Source organism: Kogia breviceps, chromosome 17 (genome assembly GCF_026419965.1).
Source record: "Kogia breviceps isolate mKogBre1 chromosome 17, mKogBre1 haplotype 1, whole genome shotgun sequence".
NCBI classification, from domain to species: Eukaryota; Metazoa; Chordata; class Mammalia; order Artiodactyla; family Physeteridae; genus Kogia; species Kogia breviceps.
In genome coordinates, this window is record NC_081326.1 from 48,059,010 (window position 1) to 48,081,534 (window position 22,525).

General features: G+C 34.7%; 1 protein-coding gene across 3 annotated transcripts in view; it reads left to right on the top strand.

Moving 5' to 3' along the window:
• The window catches only part of ZFPM2 (zinc finger protein, FOG family member 2), a 476,915-nt gene that overhangs the window by 122,892 nt on the left and 331,498 nt on the right, over positions 1–22,525 (top strand). For all 3 annotated transcript variants that reach the window (XM_059042811.2, XM_067017287.1, XM_067017288.1), the window contains exon 3: positions 7,118–7,219. In XM_059042811.2, coding sequence (XP_058898794.1) covers positions 7,118–7,219 — 102 coding nt within the window. The remainder of the gene's footprint in view (positions 1–7,117; positions 7,220–22,525) is intronic.

Below are 22,525 nucleotides of genomic sequence, written 5' to 3' on the forward strand. Positions count from 1 at the left end.
TAGTAAGTTGAGGGAAACTTTAGTTAGACATGATTATGGGAATTCACAGAATAATGAAAGTATTCTTTTCAAATGGTTGAAATATTTAGATTTTTTTTTAGATATTAGCAAAAAAGGGTAACAATTGCATGTTTTTTTTAATTTTTTGTCTCTGGAGATCAACTGTGTCTGTAATTTGGCAATGCAGAGTTAATTTAACCTGGCACCTTTGTTTGGATAAGCTATAACCAAACAATTGTTTTAAGCCAAACAATATTGTGATGCTATTAGGCAGAGCAAACACAAACTGAATCTTAAACTTGAATATCCTCACCCTTCAATACGAACTGCAGTTTTCTGTTTCTGACTGTTACAGTCCTTTAACCAAAGCTATCTTGTCTGATGATAAAACCATAAGTGTATGAAGCTCACACATTTTTCATCTCTTTTATGACCTTATCTTTCATGAGCGGCTTCTGTGAAGGTATCCTAACTATAGGAAGCACCTGGAAAACATATGTGATATCTATTCTCTGATAAGCAGTTGTGAACAAGAAAGTAGATCTGTCACTTCTGAACTGTTCATTGTTAAAAAATACTTTGATGATTTAGCTGATTGCAAAATACATTATAGGGATGCCTAACAGCTACAGTAACACTCGTAGTCAAGAAAGTTCAATAGTTATATTGTACAGGACTTTCTATAAGAGGTTAATATTGATAGGAACTACATGGATTAAAAGAGCAGGATTGAGAAAGGCTGTTTGCTTGCATGACTGCTTTCAAACACTGCTGCTGTTTTGTGCTGAAAAAGTGACTGCCTCAGGATGTGGCAAATCTTTAATTTCTACAGGAATGTCTGACTTTCAGTGAAAAGATATTTATTTGTGTTTTTGAAATTATTTTTGCCTTGCCAGTAGAGCCACTGCTTTGACCACCTTGCCAACAATACCTAATATGGAATTAAAAGATTCTGTTTCATGTGTTCCAAAGACTATATTTTAGTGCATTTCCCTAAGTCATTTGTGCTGTATATTATAGTGCTCAATAACACCTTCAATTTCCTCCTATGGGGCTTTCATTGATTCTGAAAACTAGACTAAGAAAAATGGAAGGGCCCACAAAATATGTATGATATCTTTTAAAAGAGCAACAAAAGAGTTTAATCTTGCAATGGAAAACCATTAACTCCATAGCCATAATTTTAGAAATATTATAGATTTTGTTACCACTTGACATTTATTCCATTTCATCATTTTGTGAATTGGTCTCTGGATATATATAGTGGTTATCCCATTAAATGTGTTTGTGCTTTGCTAAAAATACACTGAAATTTCTATTTATGTATGTGAAGTACGTGAATAAAGAATTTAGCAAGTAAATGAATGCATGTCAAATGCATTCATAGGTGTTTCTGTAATTCTCTTCCTAGCATCCTTTCTCTCTTCCTTTCCTCGTCCTACCAACAAAGCTTTTGAAGCAGTATCTGAACAAACTTGTCATTATTATCTTAGCTATTAATTATTCATGCCATTTTTTCATAAGCTACTCTAGAGTGCTGATTTCAAACCTATAAGAATCAAAAATGGATAGAAGTTAAAAAGAAGATGGTCAATGAAGTCATTTCCATTCAAATCAAGAAGAGGCTGGAGTTGGGTTAATATCAAAATAAAGTTCTATTTATGAATTTTCTATGAGAATAAATATATTGATAGGAAAGAAGCAAGTCTCTATTGTAAGGGGAAAATGCTGTTTCTTAAAAGTAATTTAGAGATTTCATATTCGATTAAGTTATTTTTTAATCATTTCATTTTTCATTAGTAAAAAGATTAAAAATGAATTAGGTGAAAACATTACCATAAAAATGAGAGCTAGTTTCCTGAAATAAACTTAGATGACGAAGGGTCTGGAAGTTGAAAAACGTGACATATTTTAGTTATTAAATAGTTCTGAAAGCAATTAATTAGTAAATGTAATGATATTGCAATAGGTTATGTTTAAAAGAATGAAACCAAAACTTAATTTTCTAACTGCACAGTGAGCAATGGTTATTGATTAAGTATCTGTATGTAGTTTGATTTTACCAAGTTCAAGTAAAATAGTACACCTAAAAAAAAAAAAAATGAAGAAACAAGGTTTATATATGATGAGGAGAAAGCAGCTATCTGATCACATCCTGCTGTCTTTATTGTTTGATGTCCAGTAGACTTTGACTATAATATTCTAATGGGTTTGGAGTACGGTCTTTGGAGTTGGACTGACTTGGGATCAATTCTTGGCTCTGCCACTTACTAGCAATGTGCCTAGGCATCTTCTCACATATCTGCCTATTGGTTTACTCTTCTGAAATATAGAGATAATAATGCATGGCAGAGTCGTTGATGTGATGTTCGAGAAGCACTTAGCTAGTGCTGAGTGGTGCTCAAGAAATGGTAGCCATGTTTAGGTTTACTATAGAATCTGAGCTTTGTGACTGCTCTTTGCGTTATTCATCTTTATGATTTCAGTATTTGGCACGTAGCAGACACTGAGATGAATATAAATTCAATTCTGACCCGTTTTGTTTTCTACACCCAAGTGTATCATTTCATATGACGTTCTTATGCTTTGGGGCATCTTTCCCTTTTTTGCTTTCTTTCTTTAAGAAAACACAATTTAATCAGCCAACGACTTTATTCTTCTCCCTCAGGATTTATTTTTATTAATGTGATATATATTGCACATTTGTGCAGTTTCATAAATGTTTTAAAATAGTTGTAAAATGTAATTTCTTTAGAGCTGTTAATTGTGTACAATCAACTATTTTTACAGTGCTTCTTTAACTGAGTACTCTGCAATATTTATTTTCAGTAGTTTTCTAATTATATGTGCTGCATAATCAAACAAATTAGAGCAAATTGTTGCATGAATCAGGATTATCAATACTGAGTATTGCTCCAGATGTTGGCAGAAGTTGAAATCTAAGCTCTACAGTTCTGACTTGGCAGTTAAGTGACATTCAATGAAGGTATTTTATTATATGAAATTACTAGTTCATTTTGAGTAATTTACTAAATTTCTGTGTGCGTCAAACATCTGCTGATATTTGTCGTCATCTTGCCATTTTCTTTTCCTAGTAGTTACTGGATGAAAATGATCATGGGTAAATTTGTCCCATACTAAATGAAGGAAAGGACTTCATTCAGTTAACTATCAAATAGTAGGAGTATTTCTTGAACTATTTCTTGTTGGCATCTTAAAACTTTGTCTGGATCCTGTTCTTGCGTCACTGAAATGTCTTTAGTTTCACCACCTTCAAGTTGTCATTTTTCCTGTGCAGTAACTCAATTACTGTAATCTTTTTCTTTGGGGAGATGGTTCTCATTTTTAACCTGAAAAATGGTTTTCAATTATGGAGCCTCAGAACATTAAACCTACGGAGTTCAGATTCATCTAAGATTATGCCTCCAAAATTTCAGGTATTTTATTGGTGTCTTCCTCCAGAAAGCTTCCATGACACCAAGTTTTCGTTATGTGTCATGCCTGTGTGCTCCTGTCACATCATGGACTGCTCCCGTGAAAGCATTCATCACGTGGGGTTTCAGTCTATTGATTGGTCTCTGTCCTAATCCATAAGTTTTATGAGAGAAGGAACCATCTTTGTTTTGTATTCGTAGTGCTCAGGGACTCAAAAGTAGTATTTTAATCAGTTAATAAAGAATGCTTTATATCACTTCCATTCAATAAAGATAGACGTTCATAGATCTAAGTAAATTCTGTTAACTTCTACGTGTTGTGATTACTTTGCAGCGTATTCTTCCAAACGTACTTGTTTCTTGCTATATTTCTGAATACTTTTCCTTCCAAATATGTAATTTGCCTAATAAAATATTTTAGAGTAGACTTAATTCTAGTCTCACAAAAATTGGGGTGAAGAACGTCTGAGACATGAGTCAGAGTGTTGTTATGGATTGAGTTAGGGAAAACTCAGAGACCAGAGGTCTGACAAGGTATGTTCATAGAAACTCAATAAATATATGTTCATTACTGTATTTGTGTCACATGATCTCATCAATTCCCCACTGTAATACCTCTAATGCTTCTCCCTGTCTTCAATATGAAGGTAGAACTCCAAAAATAATTGTGAGGTTCTCCATGGTCAATGTCATTTTATGCTTTTGGTCTCTGAATTTCCATATCTTATGTGATCTCATTTGGAATTATTCATGGACTATCCTGATTGTGTTCATCAGTGGTTACCTCCCTTATGCATGTGGCCTGTCTCCTTAACTAGATTATATGGTCCTTAAGAGAAAGTATTTTTTTCTTTTTCATATATTTCATTTCATCTTCAAAAATATGCCTTGTAAGTGTTAATTATTGATTGAATTGTGCATGGCACAGTGTATTTCCAACAAATTAAAATGTAATAGTAAAAGTCAGGAAGATTTACTTCTCTGTGTGAACATAGGATGACACAATTAATACCTGAATATGAAACTTAAATTCTCCAAGTAGTTCTGGCCAGAATTTTACTCTCTGTTCTCTGGGCCCTTGGATGTGCGATTCTTTAACAGCATAGTCTCATGCTTGCTTGTTTGTGCATTGCTCTGCGACTAATATTCAACTGTTTCAGGTGTACGTGGTTCTCTCTTCAACTGGTGGGGTAGAGAGGGGAAGCAAGAAAGGGTGTTTTGGAAAGAATGCTAACTGACAGGAGACTCAAATTTAATTCCTAACCTTGTACAAACTGCTGATTTGGGTGGTCTTTATGATGCCTCTCCATGCTCCCTCATATCCCTTCTGTTCTGCTTGTTAGGGAAAGGAGATCCACCTAAAGCTGCTTCAGTCTGTAACCCCTGGAATGACTGGGAGGCATTTACTGCTGAAGCATGAGAAGGCTTGGGGGAGATGCCTTATGTAGAAATAAATGTTGTTAACTATAAGACCATAGCTAAGTTACTGACCCTATCTGAGCATCAATTTCCTGATCAGTAAATTTTGTCTAATTTGGGTTAGATGGTCTCCAGCATCCTCTCTGATGCTCACATCCCTATGTTTCAAGACTCACAAGACACAAGAAAAGTGCTTGGAAGGCATGGATGTTGTTCATGCATTTTCCTTTGTAAACTCCCCTGCATTCGTGCCTAGAGTTAAACCTTCATTCAGTCTGTGGAGATGCAAGCAAAAGGTCACTCATCTATGTGGTAGATTCTAGTCCCCATGAAAAATAAAGTGCTGGTAAAGTCAGTATATATTACTCTAAATTGGGTCAGAAATCCCTGGTAGCACTCAAGAAGGTTCGGTGGTACACTGATATTGTATTAAGTAACATTGACTCAGTGAGAAAGTTTTCAAGTTTCTTATATTCTTGCAATATAGTGCAAGGCCATAGAGCCCACTCGTGTGTGCAGGCTGAGAACTTGCCCTATATGTATCTGAAAAGTGAGAGATCTCTTAACCCTGATCTCCTAAGATAACTGGTTCATGCGTCTGTGTTCTATGTGACCTAAAAAAAGGAGCACAGAAGATTCAAACTCTTATTACTGAGCCTTTGTACCTTTCTTATGGTTCTTGGAGCTTGTCTTGCACTCTCGTTATTTGTGAACTCTCTTTAATGAGTTTTATACTACTTTCAAACAGGTATTTTTCCATATATATGCTACTATACCTACTACAGTCCCTTAAACCTGGTAGATGCTTAATAAACATTTTCTGGAGAGAATTTCATTGCTGTTCATTTTGATAATCCAGAAAGGAAGAGATAACTCAATTTTCAGAGAGCCTCCAATTCCAGACATGGGGTTTGGTGCTGTGGGGTATGTGTAGGAGCCAGTGCTCCTCCATTAAGGAAACTTAGTTCAACAGAGCTGTCACTGGGTTTCTACATTATCTCTCTTTACTTTTATTCCACTTTTTAAAGTGATTCATTTTGTGAAGCTATATATAGAAATGAATATAAAATTTATGAAGTTTAAATTTCAAAACTCATATCAATATCACACTGTCATTGTAGTAATAATTGTTTCCTGAAAATTGTGTATTTTCTCAGTTACTTTGAAAGATTTTAAGAATTCAATGTATTTTTTGTATAATAATATAAAGATTTAAGTACTATTAGAGATTTAACAGCTATGTGGAAAATAGTTATTAAATCCTTCAGAGGGCAAGCGATTTAACTTTAAAAATTTAGCATTATTAGTTTAAAGGTTTAGTTGCCCTGTTTTTAGTATACATTCTTTTCATTTCTGTCATCACATTTTCTTGTCATTCTGTTTTCTGATTTCTGTTATCCTTTATAAGTAGGAATGATTAATATATTTGTGTGCACTGTATTAAAGTCAATTACTTTCCTTTAAAAAGCAGCAGTACCTTGTTACATTATCACTTAAAATGAAGGTACCTACAAATTAGACTCTTTACTTTTAAAATGTGATTGCATGTTAAGGTGTTTCTCCTTCTTTGCCATAAGTATACTTTTGCTCAAAATATATTACATTGTTTTTCTTTTCTTATGTGACAATTAAGGCATGATTTTTGTTCAAACTAGCTATGCTTCTTCAAGAACAAGTATAGGTTTATAGCTTCTTGCATTGTGAAGACTTGTGTCACTGGCTCATCTTATATGACAGTAATTCAATTATGACCTTTTTATACCCATTTAAAAAATAAATACAAACAAGTTGTAGCAAGCTTAATGCTGGGGAAAAAGGAAATCTTCTTCAAAATAACCTAAATTCAACCCAAACATAAGTATGTCCTTTGCTATGGTATTTCTTTTTCTGCTGCATCTTGCCTTTATAAAAATGTAATTTGAAAATAAGCATGTTCCCGTTTTCTGTATTGAAAGCACTACAATAATTACATACTGCTTTTTATTTTCTTCTTCTGTCTAATATTAATAATTCCAAATGAAAAATTTTATGGAGATGTTTTTAATGTTTATAGCAGTTTATTTATGACAAATGTTGATTTTCTTTATTATAAAGCCACAATAGTTATCAAAATGATTAATCGTAGACCTGTGTCAATATAATGACAATATTTGTAACAAATATGTAATTAGACATATGCTATGGACATTCCTCTAGGAGGATTTGAATTTCAAATAGAGGGCTTTAATCATGTCCCCTCCTCTTTGCGTGTTGGTATTTTCTAGGTGATGATGAAGGAGTCCAGGAGACAGCAGAATCAGATGGGGACACGCAGTCAGAGAAACCGGGGCAACCTGGAGTTGAGATAGACGACTGGGATGGACCAGGTAGGACAAAAAATTTAAAATTCAACCATCTGTTGCTACTATGAAGAATTCACTTTTTTTCTTAAATTTTAATTAAATTATAAAACTCTTACACTCTCACTTTTGATTTAAAAAAAATATTTGTGTGTGTGTTGGTTACATGGAAGGCTGAATAAATATCATTATTTAAAGAGGATTTTTAGCTTTGATAAATAAACTATAAAAACCAAAGTGTTATCACTTCTTGAAGTTTTTCATCTTTGTTTTCTTTCATACTCATGTAGGAATTTAGTTAATTCTGCTTGTTTTTTCTTTGAACAGAGGTCTTTGTGCTGTATCCACATTCAAATTGGGCATACTTTTAAAGCTTCAAACAAGTAACAGTATTCCAAAGAAATACTTTTAGTATAGTCATGTTCTAAGTCATAGATTGAATCCCAGTATGTGTTTAGAAGTTTAGAAAACATTAACAGATGCCCCACTTTGATTCAAGGTTTTGGTAATATTTTTATTTTTATGAATGAAAATTAAATTTGATTTTAAAGTTCATTGATATTTAATCATTTCAAGAAAAACAAAAACTGTTAAAATATTCCAAAACACCAACACAATTTTATATAAATATGTACAGTTCATAAGAACTCTGTGGCTAAAAACCTTTATATTTGGTGCCAACTAATTTACAATTGATGGTGTATTTATAAATGGAGACTGTTATGTCATAGGGCTTAAGGATATAAGCGAGTTTTGAAATAGTTTTAGACATGATTTCCAAAGCAGTAACATTTTTCATTAAGAAAGATCCCTATATTTCAATCACATTTTCACCCTTGCATGACTTTACAAATTGCTCTCTGCTGTGCGTGAAGAAGAGAGGAACTCCAGTGGTAATTTTCTGAAACCAGCAGCTGGAAAATATAACGCAAACAAAAATGAAGATACAGTATATCTGATTATTATGATGTCATTTCTAATGTTATTCGTGATACACACAGATGTTTGTATTCTGTATACTATAGCATAATGTTACACAAGATTTTGGATCAAAACATTATATTTAAAGTACCATATACCACATTTTAAGAGTTTGAAAGAAAATGTGGACATCTGGCATTTTCACCTTACTGCATAAAGTTTCTGTCTTAATGAAGGGAAGAATTCTCTTGATTAAAAGAATAAGAAAAAAAACTGGAAAAATTTATTTTTTCTTGGGGATTACATTTAACTTAAAAAAGTGAGTGAACTTTATGTTGTATGGTTCTTTATTCATAGAATTAAGTACGTATATGCTGTGTAGAAGAGTTTTTACATTTTAATTAGATTAGATGGCCTTTTGATATGCCTACTTGCAAAGGGTACATTCTGGATTCACTCAAAGGGGCAAAGTTGGAGGCCGCTGGTTTTCCTCTTTACTCAAACCTGGGACCCACAGTGTTCCCAATGACTTGTGGGTAAGTAAGCAAATTCAGGGGGTGGTGAATTACTAAACACATTCTGCATACCCAGTGCTTCCTTTTTCAGGAAGCTTTTCCAGAAATAAAGTTATGTGTTAGCTAAAAGAGAGCTAGAGCGGGGATGGGGGCGGTGGGGGGGGGGACAAGGATAAAGCATGATGCTGTCCATTCAGGATAAGATTTTTCACTTTTCAGTTAAATTTACTTAACGTATCTGATTTAATAAACATTTTATTCAATTGATATCAGTGAAAACGTATATACTCTTTCTGTGGCACATATGAATGTATAAAAACTTTAAAGGAAAAAATGTATGTCTATAAGCAGGTATGCCTGGAGGAAATTCATCCTTTGTATATTGTAAAATCGATAACACATTGTTTCCCTACAGATGTTTTGCAAAATAAAGGGGGATTTATTATTTTGACATCCCCTGATTAATTGATGCATAACAAAAGATTACCTGTTGGATATTTATCTTTTAAGGTAGAATATTCATTGCTTTCCTTCAATCAGGAGAAAGTATACAGGATGTTTTTGGACTTTTGCTATTGCATGAATAGTGATTACATCAATATTTTTACCCCAGTTTTTGTTATTCAAAAAAATATTGGTATTTTACAACTGTATTAAGAAGAGGAAATTTCCCAGGTTTTAGTGACAGTTTCCAAACATCTTAGAAAATGAACTCTGGATTCTAAAGTTTTAGGTTCGAATTCTGGATTTGCTGCCTACTTGCTGGATGAATTTTTGCAAGTTGCTTAATCTCTCTGTGCTGTTATTCTCATTTGTAAAATGTGGAAAGTAATATTAACGCCTCTTAGGGCTTTTGTGAGAATTAAATCAAACCTTGAACATAAAATGCTAATGACCATTATTATGGCTTTGAAATTGTGGTGACTTGAAGCAGAACCTTTAAAAATTCTGTTCTGCATTTTTTAAAGCACAGTAGTACATCTGATACAACAAGTGTAAACTCTTATAATACCAAGCATCTAGTTTTGAATTTAGCCACAAATTATTGGTTAAGACATGAGGCAATGAGCCAGGTGTGATTTCAAGGTCTCCTAACTTTAAGGTCCTCCTACCCAGTCCTGATAGTCACCCTAAGATAGAGAGTTGTCTCTAAAAATAGAACAGAATCAAAGGACAAGGAAATTATCTAAAGAATTTGAGGCATAGAGCTAACATCATTTAAGATAGATCAGGATTTATCTTATTTTTAAAGTTTGATTGGAGACGACTCCACAACTTTTCTTGATAGCTCAGTTCGATAATGAATCAACTCCTCTGTGAAGTGTTCTATTTTTATCAAATGCAGAGTCCCCAGAGCAATTTTTTTCGTTATTTGTTACACATTTATAAGGCACATTTAATAATTGCTTGTACTCTTATGATTAGGTGGAACCTAAACAATCTTTAGGAAAATTGTCTTACATTTGTAAACATTTCTAATGATGAAATTCTTTAATGTTTAAATATTTGTGACTCTTATTCGAATAATCTTCAATTTCTTATGAGTCTTTCACCATTTTAGTGGAGTGCTAGACTCACAGTAAGCTAGTAAAGTTCAGGCCAATGTAAAAGTCATTACCTCATTATTTCAGTATTTCAGTAATCTATTTTCAAGTTTGAATCTTCCTTTTTTTTTTTTTTTTTTTTTTTTTTTTTTGCGGTATGCGGGCCTCTCACTGCTGTGGCCTCTCCGGTTGTGGAGCACAGGCTCCGGACGCGCAGGCATAGCGGCCATGGCTCGCGGGCCCAGCCGCTTCGCGGCATGTGGGATCTTCCCGGACCGGGGCACGAACCCGTATCCCCTGCATCGGCAGGCGGACTCTCAACCACTGCGCCACCAGGGAAACCCTGATTCTTCTTTCTTGCTCTTAAGAAAATTACCTTGACATTACTTTGCTTGGAATCTAATTCATATGATACTTGTTATCCACTGTTCTTCCTTTTCCTCTGTATTTGCCTATACCTCACTTATATCATTTGTGTCTTCTTTTTAAGTAAATGCTTTTTCTTTTATCACCCTCCAGTAATGCAGTTTGCCAATATTCTCATACATTTAACTATTTAAGAAATAGTTATTGTACACTAATAACTGTGAAAAGTGCTAGGGAGAAGTCCAAACATGTAGTACAATGCTGGCCACAGTCTCTCTTTTTTTATAGAAGTATAGTTGATTTACAATGTTGTGTTAATTTCTGCTGTGCAGCAAAGTGATTCTATTATCTATATCTATTTATCTATCTATTTATCTATCTATCTATCTATACACACACACACATTCTTTTTTCATATTCTTATCCATTCTGGTTTATCACGGGATATTGACTATAGTTCCATGTACTATACAGTAGGACCTTGTTGTTTATCCATTCAATATATAATAGTTTGCATCTGCTAACTGCAACTTCCCATTTCATCCCTCTCCCACCCCACCTCCCCCTTGGCAACCATAAGTCTGTTCTTTATGTCTGTGAGTCTGTTTCTGTTTTATAGATAAGTTCATTTGTGTCATATTTTACATTCCACATATAAGTGATATCATATGGTATCTGTCTTTCTCTTTCTGCCTTACTTCACTTAGTATGATAATCTCTAGTTCCATCCATGTTGCTGCAAATGGCATTTTTTCATTCTTTTTGGGAGCTGAGTAGTATTCCATTGTATATATGTACCATGTCTTCTTTATCCATTCATCTGTTGATGGACAGTTAGGTTGTTTCCATGTCTTGGCTATTATGAATAGTGCTGCTGTGAACATAGGGGTGCATGTATCTTTTTGAATTATAGTTTTGTCTAGGAGTGGGATTGCCAGATCATTTGGCAACCCTATTTTTAGTTTTTTGTGGAAACTCCATGCTGTTCTCCACAGTGGCTGCACCAACTTACATTCCCACCAACAGTGCAGGAGGGTTCCCTTTTCTCCACACCCTCTCCAGCATTTGTTATTTGTAGACATTTTAATGATGGCCAATCTGACTGGTGTCCACACTGTCTCTTTTTGACACCATTTCTCTCCTTTAACCCTCTTTAATTATTCATGTAGTATAGTTAGGTAGGATGCAATAATTAAGCATGTCAACCTAGAAAGTAGAGAATGGTCTAGACTACAGAAGAAAATGCACAAATTTTAGAGCCATGCTTACACTTATGGCCTTGTGGCCTTGGACATATTAAACAGCCAGGACCTCAGTTTCCATATCTTCAAAATGGGATGAATAATAAGTACTTTGAAACATGGTTATGAGGATGAAACTTGAAAGAGATGATATATATGATACCTAGCACAGAGCTTGGGCAAGTGTGGGATTTGCTAGATGTTAATGTCCTCCCTTTACCCTAGGACCTCTCACATTGGCCAACAATTGGAATGTGTCCTTATTTTGAAAACAGTGCTTACGTCTCTGTCTCCCTCCTTTAAGAAAATCTTTAGAACCTCAATCCATGGCCGAATTCTGGAGTGCTGACTTGTGTATTTATTTAGAAGGAGACTTAGGGAAGAGAATACTGTTAAATCATTATAAATTCGTCATCCACGACTATGAAATGAGTACCTTAAAAGTCACATCTTACAAACATCAACTCTAGGAATGCCAACTCTCTGGCTTATGTTATTAAAAACATGTTACTTCTTTTTGCACATGGGAGTAGTGAATAATTTGTTTTCCCTGCTCTAATATTGAATGACTCTACCAACAGGCTTATAACAGCTATAACTGACATTTCTAGGAGCTCTACTGAAGGAACATATCATGTTACTCAAATTGTGCAGATAAGTATATGTAGCCCCCAATAATGTGTATTAACACAAATATACACAGGTATAACATTTTGAGCAAGCAGTCATTTAGATTCTTTGACATGAACTTTTCCAGATAATCATGTACTTTTACTTAAATAGATTTCGGTATTTATATGTAAAGCATTTGGGCCATTTCAGTAAAAATGAAGTAGAAAATCAGACCTTGTATCGATGATTTGAGGAATTAATAGAATAAAATTAGGAATAATTTTTGTGTTATACATTATGGAACAGCACACCTTCCTCCTAGGTTGATAAATGGAAATCTGATTTACCATCAGAGGTAAATTATTTTGAGGTAATGGGTAGAAAAGACCAAAAATACTTCTGTGTATATATTGGTCCTGCCACTTATCAATTGTGTGACTTTGGGTAAGTTACTAACTCTTCAAGGGCTCAGTTTCCTTATTTATAAATTGGGCTAATTATAATAACTATCTCATTAATGAGATTTTTTTATGTAAAACATGGAGCTCAAAACTTCGTAAGTGCTCAATAAATGGCTCTTATATTACTTTTAGTATCATTTTGGCAATTGTGCCTTAGAAGCCATTATAATGCCTTACAGGTGATAAGCCCACATTTGTATAGTGAATCAACTTTGTAAAATGATTCGCTATGTAGAAATCATCACAGGGCTACATTAACCATGTTCTATTCAACTGGATTTAAAACATAATTCAGTAAAAGAAATTTTAATGTAAATAAATTTTCAAGAATAAATGTCTAGCATAAAATCAGATGTGTGTACTTGTTGCATCTGGACTAAAAATGTTTCAAGAAATCTATAAAGAAGTCACCTCATTCAGGTGCTGTTCAGCATTGTGGATCCACACAGATAGTCAGGCTAGTTTTGCTCTGTGCCTGAGATTAAACTGAGAAGGTGGGGAGTGTTTTATATAAAGTGGAATGGCAGCTGGGAGACCACTGTGAGAGAGAAACACACACTAATGATACAGGGTTTTTTTCCCTTTACTAGTCCAAAGAAGGGCTTGGAGATTACAGTTCTGATTTCGTTTCCTTTTTGATTGGGAAAATGTGGTAGATATAAGATCTGGGAAATGCCATTTGAAGTAAATTAACAGAAACCTATGAAACATAGTTAACCATAGATATAGTCTGACAGTAAGAAGAATATTGTGAGAAGCAGAGGAAATCGTAGAATGACTGTGTATTACTCTGACAGTGAATTGGTATTATCTCTGCTATCAGATAATGCAGTTATCATTAATTTTCACATTTGCATTTCAATCTTTGGAAGGAAATGACTCTTGCCGGATGAAGATAAGAGCTCTGTACCACTATAATGAACCATCATTTTATCCCAACGCTTTGTGTCCATATGAAAATGAGGCGGGGAGGAGTGTGTGTGTGTTGGGGGGGGTTCAGAAAAACATTATAACAAAGTGTCAAAAATTGCTACAGACTTTTGAGCCCCTTCTGAAACAAGAGGGGGTCAAAATAAATCTTCTGTACTGTAGTTAAGTGGATATTGGATTTAAAGATGAAAGCCTTACTCTTTGTAGAACAGGATGCCACATAAACACAGTAAAAAATAGTTCTCTTTATCTTATTCCTTTACTCCAGTTTGCACTCTGATATAGAATTAGGGAACACATAAACCTAACCCCAAAAAAGAGGTAGGTTGAAGGCAAAGAACTTACAATTATTGTTTGGAAAGAGATGTCTTTGAGTTATAAAGAACTGTGTAAAATATACAAATTTATTATTATTATTATTATTTCTTCAGTTGTACAAGAATGGGAATGAAGGATATTTAGATAATGGCTTGTTTTAGAACCTGCAAATACCTAATTTGTTTGCACAAGTTTAATTGAGAAATTCAAGTTAAAGGATAATGAATTGAGATCAATTTGGTTTTTCTTGGACCTTGCTTTGCAGTGACCTTTTCCTCAAACAGATGGCTGGAAAATAAAATACAATGTCAAGTTTTATAAATACATCATGATCCTAGCAAAATATATGAGAGCACATACTTTCCTATCCCACACGCTGCTCCCATGGCAAAATTCATTAATTAACCTTTTACAGTAGAAGCTCTCTTAATTAAACTAAAATTTGCACCCTCTCTCTGAAACTTACTGATTGAGGCTGTTGTGGGTTAAGACGGGTCCCCTCACAACTCATATGCTGAAGTCTTAAATTTCAGTACCTCAGAATGTGATATTATTGGGAAATAGGGTCATTGAAGATGTAACTAGTTAAGACGAGGTCATACTCATTAGGGTGGGCCCTTCATCCAACATGACTGATACCCTCATAAGAAGGGGAAATTTGGAGACAGACCGCATACATAGGGAGAACATACTGTGAAGATGAAAGAAGAGATTGAGATGATGCTCCTAGAAGTCAAGGAAGGCCAAAGATTACTGGGAAACCACCAGAAGCTAGGTAAGAGGAATGGAACAGATTCTCTCAGAAATCCTTCCCTTGAATCCTTCTGACCCCCAGAAGGAATCAATCCTTCTGAACCTGATCTTGGACTTGTAGACTCCAGACTTGTGAGACAATACATTTCTGTTATTTAAGCCACCCAGTTTATGGTACTTTGGTATAGCAGTCCTAGAAAACCAATACAGAGGCCAGAAGCTAGAAAGGAATCATGTGGGCAGTCCCTTATATGCTTTCCAACTGTATGTCTTACTGTAATTTTTAGTTGACTTTAAATATTGTCTAAACCACTCAAATATATTTGCAAAAAAATAATACATTGTTTCTAGGGCAACAATATCAAAACCTTCAAAAGACTGGATAAAGAGCAATAACTAAAAAATGTAGGTATGGACAAAATAACTGCAACAAATCAGGGAGAAAATCGTAAACATATTGAAAGAATCTGCCCTTAGATGGCTTTGCAAGTGCTTTTACATCCCCACTCTAATGAAACAAACTAGAAATTGTAGATGAAGCATTTGAATGTTGTTTATGAAATTGGAGGACCAACAGTGGACTCATAGGCCAATAAAAGGTCTAGGCCCTACATCAAATGTTTAATTATTAAATGTGCTTTTATATATTATAAGTTAAAATATAATGCTTCTATTATTATTTTAAAAATCATTCCATGGTTTGGCTATTTTGATTAACTGCTCACCCCACTTTTGTCCAATAATAGGACTTGTACTGTGCTCTTTCCTCCTGAGCCATAATTCAGCTTAGAATTCTTCTCAACAGGGCACTTCAGGAAGACACTTGTCAGTAGGATATAAGAAAAACCTTTGCTATCCCCTTTGTAACCTCTTTTATAAGAAAGTATGCATTAGATACTTATTTTGGCACAAGAATTTTTGACATTTGTTGTTTTAAATATATGACTGATCTGAGATGTTGAAAGAAAGAAAACCTAAACCATGTAATTATTTGCTTCTCTTCTGTCTGATTCAGAAAGGGACTTAATGGGGATCAGGAGGATAAGTCAAGACCAACACAATGACATACACTAGAAGTAGAAGTAGTTTAAAACTATGGAAAATAAAAGCAGGTACATAGAGAGATGTACACTTACTATTAATGGGCCACAAATTTGGAACTAGATTACTAGATTATTTAAAGGGTAATATTGATTGGGTACACAAGATAAAATACATTTCTTGTAAGTTGGTAGTTGAATCTAGATCCTTGAAGAAATTCAGATTCAATACTGTAGGCAACAGTACTATATATACATTGCTGGGTGCTTTCTATTACATCATATCAGTAAGCACATACAAGGCCGCTGCCTCACTTGTGATTTTACAAAGTTATCAGGTGGTTCAGGTGTTTTCACTTTATCCATCCATTATAAAGTTTCCCATCAACTTTTCACCTAATGGTTATTGCCAGGATCCATTACATCATTAGGGCTTGCAAAATGGTGACCTTTGCATTTTATTATTCCTTCTGTATTATTAACTGATATTATTAAGAAAATCTGAAAATCTTTCCCTCATCTATTATTTAGTTACCCCTGAATACTGTTCATAAAGGAAAAGGTGGACACATGCTTGATTTTTTTCTCATTACATACCAATTTTCAGTATAGGAAAGAATAGGAAGAGTGGTATAAGGCTGGTAAAATAAGCTGGTAAATACTATCATTGCATTTAAATTCAAGATCTGTGTGAAGACATGTTATGCATATAAGCCACATACTCAGAACTGCATTAAAAATAAACTACTCTGACTACAATATGAAGAATGGGTAGAAGAAGGACAATAGAAATACAGTAGTAGTCTTATCAAGAGGTGAAAGAGGGTTATAGAAAACACCGGATATATTTGAGGGTGTCATTGTGTGTGGCTTGTTCAACTTATTTTGTTGCCATTCACTGAGGTAAGGAGAACTGAAGGAAAGACATGTTTTGAGAGAAAGATGAATTGGATTTTTAGTAGGTTTGCAATTTTTGTGAGACATCCAGGTGGATCTGTTGAGTAGAACATTGGTAATACAGGCTGGGAGTTTGGAGAAAAGCCTAGTATAGAGATGTAAATTGGAGCGTCATCAGTGTATACATGGCAATGGAATTCATGGGACTAGATGGGAATATATATATATATATATGCATATAAGGTCTTGGACATGAAGCTTGAAGAACTCCTATCTCTAGCAGAAGGATAGAGGAAGAAGTGTCAAGAGTGTCTGATAAGGAGGGAACAGCCAAGATAGGGAGAACCAGGGGAATGTAATAGTTTAAAGGAGGAAAGAGTCATGCTTGGGTTAAATGCTGCTGAGAGGTCAAGACCGAGATTTAAAGACTTTCCTTGAATCCAGTGCCATGTGGATATTAGTGATTTTAACTGGAACTATTTCAGTGGAGCTCTTGTAGCAGAGCTGCCAGACTGTGGTAGGTTGAAGTGCGAGCGAAAGACAAGCAAATTGAGTCAGCTATTGGAAACAACTCTACTTGAGTGTTCTTGGTAAAAAAATATAAACATACCTGGGTTTCTGTGAAACTGTTTATCGGTAAAATTGTTCATTACCATTTTATTTCTACCTCAGAAACTTTCAAACTTTAGGGTTATGCCTCCAAAGAAATTTATGTCTCATATTAAGCCATTCTGAATCTGCTACCCATTAACTTTTATAAATTATTTCAAAGTTATTTTTGTTTCCTGTCCCTACCACATTTTCAAGCTTTACATAATACATTTTGCTCATTTCTTTTAAATTTTATTGTTTCAACTTTTATCTCCCAGTAACTAGTTTACCAAATAGTTTGTGTGTGGATTTTTTTTTGAGTTTTATTACTTTTAATGTAATTGAAATGCTAAATTTAATAATAATATATTACATAACAATTTACTATAAGTTTGATGTGGGTTAGAGGTATGTTTTCCCTTCTTTCTGTATTCAAACTGATAACAGCTCTTATGGTGTTATTGTTACTTCTGTTGCTGTTTTAACCTCAGGAGTACACTTAGACCTTGGGGATTGTTATATCTTTGTCTTCATAATAAATTCCTACACTGTTTCCGAGATTGATACTTGGAGCAAGCAACTTACTCACTCATAAATATAATTTGCATATCCTTGCCAGATCTTGTACTTCTTCCCCTGCACCTTTGCAGACCCACATTGAATTAATTAATTTAATTCGTTCAAACACTTATTGAATAAGTGTTAAGAATAACTGTGTGCCAGACTCCAAGGATAAAACGATGACTTGGACTCATACTACCTTCAAAAAGCTTGTAGTACAAAGAAGACAGACAAATGATGAGATAATTAAAATACATTGCTATGGATTCTGTTGCAGAGGCATGTACAATGTGCAGTGGTAGCAAAGGGGGAGGAAGGTCATCCACTGCAAAGTGGGGGGGGGGAGTGGGAAAATGGCTGAGGGATCCGCTTGCACAGAGGGAGAAGGGAAGGGTTGCTGCTGGCGGTGAGACATAATGCTGATGAGATAACACAAGCAATAATAATCTCTTCAGTGATCCCAAGGACAGAGTGATAAATACACACTGGATGCACTAAATTGTTAATGATGCATGGGAAATGTTTAGTTTTTTGCAAAATATAATTTTGCAAAATTATGTATCTTAAGTGTAGTAAACGTGCTGCCATTTTGCCTGTACAGAAGCTTTCACTTTCCTGTTAAACCTGCCCTACTGTGCCACTGTTACCTAGAAGGCACTATCCTTCTATCACTCTTGGGCCTGAGGAATGGAGAGGTTTTCTGAAAGATAACAGAAACTAAAGTACCCATGCTGAAGATTAGTTACATCTATAAACTGTTAAAAACAACAATTAAAGAGTTTGGTAAAAGGTCAGCTAAGAAACAATAAAGAAACCTAATTGTAATTTTAGCCATTTCCTGGAAATTGAACAGCAATGCAGGGTATCTAGTGGCTTTACTGGTCTTGCCTGGTGTTTGGAAGCCGGGCTAGCTCTCTGAGTTTCTTGGAGAGCTTGATGGGGAATAAGAAATGAAGGCTCAAGTGAGAAAGTGTGAGCTTCTTGCTAACAGCAGAGTTCTACTTGGCAGGATTCCTGTGGGCCATATTTTAAGTGTCCTTGAAAGAAAATTGCAAAGTGCTGCGTGTTTTCAAAAAAAATTATTGAATACATTGTCATATATAGGAAAGTAATGAAAAGAACATATTTGATGTTAAGCATAAGTTTATATTTGGATAAATACACAGAGAATCACATATCTTATTTTGAGTTTTCATGGCAGAATCTCTTGATACTAACAAGAAGTATAACATTATTTTTAAGTGACACCCTGAATAAAAACAGTCACAAGCCTTCCCAATTGAATGGAATTTTAACAAGTTCTTTGGGTTTTTTCCTGTTAATTTTTTCATATGAAATAATCAAGGTTATTTCATTTTTGAGCATTGTATTAACAATGTAAAATAAAATGAAAAGAATAAATACACAAGTACATTCTAATAAGGATGGAAACATGGCATTTTTTTACAGAATTAAGTAAGCTATACACCAGACAAAGAATACAAAATGACTGAGTGAGATAGACAGCACTTATTTTAGTGTGTATTTTAAGTAAACAATGCATTATTTAAGTATATGGTATTTAAAATTATATTTTCCATATAAAAGCAATGCAAGCTCACCAAACGAAAAGAGAAACGAGTGGAAGACACTTTCTGCCATCAGAGTGTTTATTTCAGTTCCTTCTACCTGTTTTTCTTTAAATTAAATGCTTTCCAAGAAAATTACTATCTTCCTCAGTAATTTTCATTACTCTGAAAATTGAATAAAAGGGGGACATTGGATATATAAATAATAATTATCGTAATATGATTAATGCAATAGTTGTTAAATAGGCTGATAAATTATATAACATCTTAAAATATTATGCCTGCAATTTCTAATACGATAGCTGGAAATAATGACTTGTGAAAAGTGTTTTATTGTAAAAGAAGTCATTTGAGTAGCCTTTCTTAATTATGCAAATACAAGAGCCAAGATTTTTCAAACTGGATTTGGGAGCCTTGTCTCTTTGGGATGCATACTACCTGTCTTGGAGATCTCACAGCTCTGAGAGAGGGAAGGAAGATGCAAGGCTGATTTGCACATGCAGCCTGTGGGGCTTTCTGTGGCAGTCAAGCAAACTCCACCACTTCCACCCCAAACTGTGGTTTATATTAGTCTGCTCAGGCTGCTTTAACAGAATACCACAGACTCAGTGGCTTAAACAACAGAAATTTATTTTCTCATAATTCTGGAGACTCGAAGCCCAAGATCAAGGTGCCCACAGGGCTGGTTTCTGGTGGGCAGAAACCTGGCTTATAGATGGCCACCTCCCCGCTGTGTCTGGACATGGTTTTTTCTCTGTTATGTGCACACTCCTGATGTCTCTTCCTATTCTTATATGGACACCAATCCTATTGGATTAGGGCTTTACCCTTATGTCCTCATTTAACCTTAATTACTTCTGTAAAGGTCCTGTCTCCAAATAACAGTGGCCTTGGAAGTTAGGGCTTCAACCTATAAATCCTGGAAGAGACACAATTCAGGTTGTCAGTGACAGGTTTGATTGGGGTGGCCTTAACCAAAATCTGATGGCAGGGAAAGGACATCTTGGAAAATAGAAGATTTGTGGAGGGCAAAGCCAGGACTCAACAGTAGGGCTTTAGGTTTTAAGAGAGAGGGCCGTTTTTCCCTACCCTTTGTTCCTAAATCTGGAACTCCTTGTGAGGCCAGCTAACATGGCCTCAGGTCCTGCTTTGGGGAAGGATGGCTGATCTGAGATGTGATGTGAATTAAGTGAACCGAACCCTAAAGACTAAGGGGGAACACCATAACAGATTGTATAAGACCTGAGCCCACTGGGTGTTTCCTTAGCAAAGAAGGGACATCCACCATCCTGTGTGGGACCTGTGCTTAATAGTGACACCAAGGAATAGAGAGCAAAGCAGGGGCTTCAGTGACCTAAATGATCTCTTGGAATTTGGAAGTATGGCTGGCTCTTGAGGAGTTCTTGCAGACTTTGGAAGGAATGAAGTAAAAAGATCTCAAGAGGGAGAGGCTTAACTTCTTGTTAATAGAAATTTTACCCCAAGCTGAAGAATGAGGACATATAAGTCATGGGAGAACATAAAGGAAGCCCAGAGAAAGAGGCATCTGTCTCTCCTCTGGGAGACCATTTAAGGCCTCTTTAATTTGTAAGCATGGAAGTATTTAACAGATGGAAGGAGAGAAGAGAGTAAAGACATTCCAACACTCCAGGCAAAGGGAAGATAACACACCTGCATTAATATAGATGGTGAATTGTGGTTAGGGGTGAGATACACATTAGACAACTAGGCAATAGCCTGTTGCACGAGTTCAGGTCAGAAGGCAATAGAGATTTGGGTAATAAAAGTTGCCAGCATCATTAATAAATACCAGTGTTCAAAATGGGTTTAAAGTGGTAAAGGAAGAAGGAGGGTTTTTACCCCACTCCTAGAGTCCATGCACAGGAAAACAGTGACCTGGAAGTGGCACTGGAGATCAGGCCAGAAACAGCTTGGCTCCAGAGTCTCTGCTCTGAACCATTCACACACACACACACATACACACACACACACACACACACACATGCACACACACACACACACACACATTTTTTCTGAGCAATGTAAAAGCTAGATTTTCTTATGAACCTTTATCCTTATTCTGGAAGAACACCCTTTATTAATTGTGAAAAAAATATTTTAACTCTTTCAAGTTATTAAATTTAATGATTATCTTTATATTTTATATTAAATTTGAAAATAAATATGAGATTTTAAAAAGCACTGACCATATATAATGCACCTTTTCTCCACAGTTTTGACATATTGATGTGTATTATGGGAAAAATTGATTTTTAAGAATAAGTACTTTTGAAAAGCCCAAATTATTTATTCATTAAAAATCATAATTACAATTATGTGACAAAATTAATTTTCTATAAAATAGGTTTTTCTGTCTGGAATATGGAAGTGAATTATTTTACAAACTCATATAACTTAAGGCTAACATTTCATGCCAATAACTCATGATTAGTATCTAGTCGAATAATTTAGCACATTTTAAAATTAAAGAAGAGGTTGTTAGTTAACCCAGCTTTCTGGATTTTACACATTTTTTAAAACTTTTAAAGGTAAACATAATAAAATGAAAAAAATAATTATCAGATATTTTAATCAAGTAAAATGAAAATGGCATTATATGTAACTGTTAGAGAAATGCAGGAAATATTTCAATTATTTAAAAGTACATGAGATTAATAATACTTCTGGTTCCCTTTGGGCCTTATTAAATATTATTTAATCTGTATAATTCAAGACATTTTATCCATTAGGCTCAGTCATTTTCAGAAATCCTAAAACATGTAAGTAAAAGTACTGATAAAGGGAAAAATCAGTAACTCAGATAACCTAAAGCATTTATTTTTCAGAGTGTTATTCTCATGAAATGATCAAAAGAATTCTGAAACCATTCAGAATTAATGTTGAGAACCTAAAACTGTTCTGAGCAACATTTTCCTCTCCCATGAACCTTTTAACTTTTCTTGTTCCAGTCACATCTCTAGAACCTAATATTTACGGAGAGTTTGCTATGTGCCA